Source organism: Arachis stenosperma, chromosome 3, assembly GCF_014773155.1.
Source record: "Arachis stenosperma cultivar V10309 chromosome 3, arast.V10309.gnm1.PFL2, whole genome shotgun sequence".
In the NCBI taxonomy this organism is placed as follows: Eukaryota; Viridiplantae; Streptophyta; class Magnoliopsida; order Fabales; family Fabaceae; genus Arachis; species Arachis stenosperma.
In genome coordinates this window covers 9427562-9433221 of record NC_080379.1, presented here as the reverse complement: position 1 = coordinate 9433221, position 5660 = coordinate 9427562, and the positions used below count along the sequence as shown (strand labels likewise).

The 5660-nt window shown below is 34.2% G+C and overlaps 2 protein-coding genes across 2 annotated transcripts; one reads left to right on the top strand and one right to left on the bottom strand.

Moving 5' to 3' along the window:
* Positions 1 to 245: 245 nt before the first annotated feature.
* Positions 246 to 2918, top strand: LOC130969735 (TOM1-like protein 1). Its single transcript, XM_057895598.1, has 4 exons — positions 246 to 507; positions 596 to 1136; positions 1245 to 1499; positions 2316 to 2918. Exons 2-4 carry the CDS (start codon positions 609 to 611, stop codon positions 2730 to 2732), a joined length of 1200 nt encoding a protein of 399 aa, XP_057751581.1. The 5' UTR covers positions 246 to 507; positions 596 to 608; the 3' UTR covers positions 2733 to 2918.
* Positions 2919 to 3592: 674 nt separating this feature from the next.
* Positions 3593 to 5225, bottom strand: LOC130965467 (uncharacterized). The gene is made up of 2 exons (XM_057890225.1): positions 4590 to 5225; positions 3593 to 4309 (listed from the first exon to the last, which is right to left on the bottom strand). The coding sequence occupies exons 1-2, from the start codon at positions 5223 to 5225 to the stop codon at positions 3593 to 3595; spliced, it is 1353 nt and encodes a 450-aa protein (XP_057746208.1).
* Between the last annotated feature and the right edge of the window lie 435 nt (positions 5226 to 5660).

Here is a 5660-nt window from a genome sequence, read left to right as displayed (position 1 = left end):
AAACTTGTCACTCTCCATATAATTTAGTTGTTCAATATAATAATATATTTTTATTTTTTAGACATAAATTAGTGAATATATAAACGTCATTTTTTCTCCTTGATTCCGGGACAAAGTTTTGAGACTTTGGATGAAAGCTGAAGAATTCTTTTCTTTCTCCCCACTTTATCATCATTATTCTAACTTCCTTATACAAATTTTTCTTTTCCCCCAAAACAATTTTTATTAGGTTTGAAAGTTTGATCATTATTTCATTACATGCCATTTCATTTCTCTGAACTCTCCTTTGTCATTTTCCCAAAGAGATATAGATAGTGGTTGAACAAAAAAGTGTTTGTTTTATTTTATGTAACGTACAAAAAGGTTTGATAGAAGTGGAAATTAAAAATGTGACTGAGTCCCCAAGGAACGTAACATCACAATCCAACACTTCTTCAACTCACTCTCTTTAATTTCCTTGTTCCATTCTTCTTTCTCCAAATTACAAGTTAAGGAAATTAAGCTAAGGTATGATCTTATTTTCTTTCCGATCATAAACTAATACTTTGATTTTAACTATAATTTTGGTTGAGATATCCCCCTTTTTTTTATATAGATAAGTTAGGAAGATGAGTGAGAACTTAATGGAAAAAGTGAACGCATTAGGAGAGCGTCTCAAGATTGGTGGTGTGGAAGTAGGTAGAAAGATGAGTGCCGGAATGAGTTCTATGAGCTTCAAAGTGAAGGAATTTTTCCATGGTCAAAACCATGCAGACAGGCTCGTCGAGGAGGCTACATCAGAGTCCCTCGACCAGCCTGACTGGTCTATGAACCTTCAAATATATGACTTGATCAATGATCATGAAAGCATCAACGCAGGCGAAGTGGTTCGGGCGATCAAGAGGAGGATCATGATGAGGAATAATCCGAGGATTCAGTACCTTGCATTGGTCCTCCTTGAAGCATTGCTTAAGAATTGTGACAATAAGGGATTCATGGAAGTGGCATCTGAGAGAGTTCTTGATGAGATGGTTAAACTAATTGATGATCCTTTAACAGTTTCTAGTAACCGCAACAAGGCTTTGATCATGATTGAGGCTTGGGGAGAATCAACCACTCAGCTTCGTTATTTGCCTGTTTTTGAAGAAACTTACAAGGTGCTATATATATCTATCTTCAATTTTTTCTTTCTTTTTTATTTTTTTTCTATATAGTAAAAAAAAATTACTCTTGCCTGTTTTTGATAATTACTCTTGTTTGAGCAGAGTTTGAAATCAAGGGGTGTTGGATTTCCTGTGAGAGACAATGAAAGTTTGGCTCCAATTTTCACTCCTCCTCGTCGTTCATCCTCTGCTGCTGATTCTGATGATATCATTTTACCACATCCCATTCGCTATGATATTCCCATGCGAAGCTTCACCTCTCAACCAACAACAAAGGAAGCTTTTCATGTTGCAAGAAACACCATTGAGCTTCTCTATACTATCTTATCTTCTTCACCACACCAACAACTTTTACGGGTATCATTTCTTTTCAGTGTTTCATGACTGGTGTGTCATTTATACAATTTACATTAATAACTATTATAGACTGAATTTTAAACTCAAGTATGATAATAACAGATAAATTTTGTGTTTGTGTCAGAGTTTATCACAAATTCTAAACCTTAAATCTTAATAATGATATAATAGATTGGTGACCAATATTAATTTCTTAATCATTTGGCTGATTATTTTAGGGTAAGTTCTTAATTTGTGTTAAAATTTATTATAGATAAGTGCTATATATTTCAAAGACAAATAAGTTTTCGACTAATTAAAAATATAAAAACATCATTTACTTTTTAAAATACAAGACATCTAAATCTCTTTGGGGATCAATTTATTGTTATATATTTTGGACGGAAGAACTTAAATATTCCATATTTTTAAAATGTCAGATTTTTGTATTTTCAATTAGTTAGAGACTTATGTCTTTAAATTAAAATATTTGGGACTTATTTATCTTTTTCTTGAGTTATATTTTAGAAAAAATAATGTGAATTGCTAACCGCTATTATATTTTTTTGAGGCCTTCCTAAAAATTTCAAATCCAAAACAAATTAGTAAGAAAAATAAAAGTCCACTAGTCAGGAAAAATAAGTCTATTGACTTATGACTTTCACAAAAATACAACAGTTCAATCATTAATATAAAATAAATACAAAGTTCATTGCATAATCCCATTTGAATAAAAACCGTTAGTTAAATATAGGTTCACATGGTTTTTCTTGTACTCATTAGTGAACTATCTGAATTGAAAAAAATTCAGTTATTTAACAGAACTTGTTTGTACAGGATGAACTGACAACCTCATTAGTACAACAGTGTCAAAGGTCTCAATGTGATGTGCAAAGAATAGCTGAGACTTCTGGGGACAATGAAGCACTTCTTTTTGAGGCATTGAATGTGAATGATGAGATTCAAAAGGTTCTAACGAAGTACCAAGAATTCAACAAGCCTACAGCTCCTCCTGCTCTGCCTACATTTACTCCGCTCCAACCGGTCGAGGCGGAGGAATCACCCGGCCGGAACACAACTGAAGATGATGATGATGATGATGCCTTGATTAGGAAGCCAAGTGATTCAAGGGTTGGATTGAGCCATGATGACATGATGCATGATCTTGATGAGATGATTTTTGGCAAAAGAGGTGTTGGAGATGATCCTACCAACCACCACCAATCATCCAAGCATGATCTCATCTCCTTCTAATTATTTATGCTTGCAACAAACGACACATAACCTTAATTAGTTATATACTTTTTTTTTATACTAAAAATAGGAGATTCGAATCCGCAACCTCTTAATTGAGTATGGAAAAATTATGCCATTTGAGTTATAACTCATTAGCTAATTAGTTATATACTTAATTACTGGTTACTTCTATAATATATTAGATCATGATTTTGAACCTTGTTCTTCAAACCTCGTTGATTTATTTAAATTGCGCCCTATAAATACATATAAAGTTAAAAAATTATAAATTAAATTTAAATGCAAGGCATCACTTCTATTATAATATATAAAAATAAAATAATAGTATATAGTTTTTTTTTATAAATCTTTATACATCAATGCTAAATCTAGTTTTTACTTTTTAGTAACTAGTAAGATAGAGAATAGCATTGGAAATCATATTTTTTAAATTATATATTAAATTATATTATAGAATGGAACTTGCAATATTAGAATTATTAATATAACACACTATCATATATGGTCATACAAAAAGTTAATTAAGACAACTTAGTGCACAAATATCTTGCGTTAACGCAGGGTTTGAAAAAGGACCACACTCAAAGGTGTAATGTACACTGATAATTATATCAGTGCTATTTCCATAATTTAAACCTATAACCTTGAGATCACACAAAGACAACTCAACCGTTGCTCTAAGCTTTCTCTTCTTGTACAAAAAGTTAATAGTCATAACATAATTTAAATAGAAAAATATCATAATCATTTAGAAGATTTTGATCATGATGATAACATTTAAATACCAGTTATAATCATAAGTGTTAAGGCTAAATTTGATTCAAACTGAACAACCCTGCTTCTGAATTCTATAGTTTCTAATCTTCAATCATGAGCTTACATCCATCCTTCATTTCCAAATTTCGTAGCGCAAGAGACAATGCTCGTTTTGGTCCTTGAACTTGTACTTGTCTCAGGGCAGTCAAAGACCACAGTTCATCTGGGAGATTGTCCAATTTTCTACATCTTCTGATAATCAGACTTTGAAGGCATGGCATTGCACCATTGCCTAATTTCCAGTTATGAACTTGGAGCCCCAGCATCAAAAAATCCTGGAGCCGTTTGAAGCTACCTGCACTGCAATTAATCTCAAAGGAATCATGAAATTCAAGTGCTCCATGCAAACTCAAACGTTGGAGTCTAGTAAGATTAGCAATGGCATTTATCCCATCATCATTCATGAAGCTAATGCCCGTCAATGTTAATTTTGTAATGCATGGAGGAAACGCTATATCACACATTGCAAGGTCCGAAGCTCCTATAACTTTCAATGTGCTCAGATTTGAGAACTGTTGCAGGGTCTGTAACAATTCAATTGGCTTGCAACCGATGTGCCATTCCATGTGCTTGAAGTTTGAGGACTCTGAAATCTTATATTGCTTCCATTCAATGAAAAGTTTTAACTTGTTCAGATGACTATTTAATCGTTGTAAGCTTGACAACAATTCATGCACATTATCTTTATGGATCCAGGATATGTGCAAACCCAACTTTTGTAGGTTGGGAAACCTTCCCTTCTCTAACAAGCATGCAATCTATTTATTGAATGTAATGTAATAGATGGTTTGAAGATTCCACATAACTTCATCTTCTGCTTTTGAACCATGGTGGCCACGGAGGATCATGATTCCATTAGTATTCAGATGTCTAAGTTGTTTCAGGCACCATAGTCCACTGGGCAAATATATTGAAAGCCACAACACAGCACCTAAATAGTAATTGTGATTGTATATTTCCAAAGTTTGTAAATTTTGAAGTGTGCATATAGAATCCGGAACCTTGAAGGAATCACTTTTTGAGCGTATTCTTAAATACCTTAAATGGATAAATAAGCCCCAGTTGGAAGGGACTTTGCTGCTTTAATTTTCCCCAAGATCTAATAATTTTCCCCTTGTTTGCAAGTAACCCTGCCAAAACAACAATGGAGAGTGGCAAACCGCCACAACTTTTGATCATTTGTTTTCCAAGATTCTCTATTTCAGAAGGACACTCTTCTCCTCGAAACACTTTCCTGGAGAAGAGTTCCCAACTTTCATCATCGCCGAGGAATTGAAGGTAATAAGGAGGATATGGACTCGTATGGGATGCCACCTCTTTCAAACGGCTAGTGATGAGTATTTTACTACCATTGTTGTCGTTTGGAAAAGGATCTTGTACCTCATCCCAGTCTTGAGTCTTCCAGAGGTCATCAAGGACGACCAGATACCGTTTCTTGGTCAAGAAATTCTGCACCATTAGCTTTAGCTTGTCGATATCCAAGCTAGAGAGGTCATCTGGTTTCTCTCTTCCCTTTTGTTTCTTTCCTTTCTTTTGCTTCCCATTATTGTTCTCAGCGTCAGGCATCAAACACTTGATGACGCCAAGCAAAAGCTCCTTAACTCTGCACTCATTCGACACATAGACCCATGCACGACATTTGAAATATGACTTCACCTCAAAAGCTATAAACATAACCAGATTTTAGAACTTTCAAATGTTGTCTTTCATCTTGGTGGGATGCTTCCTTTAGTGTAGGCGCATTGCTTCCAAAACTTTAGACCTTAGTGGTGAGGGTGCTTGCTGAGTTTAGATTTATGGATTCTCTCTCTTAGCCTCAATCTTTGGCGGATTATTCTCTTTTTGTATGGGGTAATGCCTTCAAAACTTGAATAGAAGTAAGAGCCAACACCTTGAGTATTAAACCAGCTGAGTTCTTGTTCTTCTCCCAAGAAATTTAAGCAGAGAATCATAATTGAAAATCAGAGTTGAATGGCGCAGAATCACCGAGGAGATGGACAACAACAGTAGTGTTAATGTTATGAAAACTTCAATGTGTTTGTCAAATTTATACATTTAATTTTGTACTTTGCCCCCAAGTTTCATTACTAACTCTTGAATATAAATTAG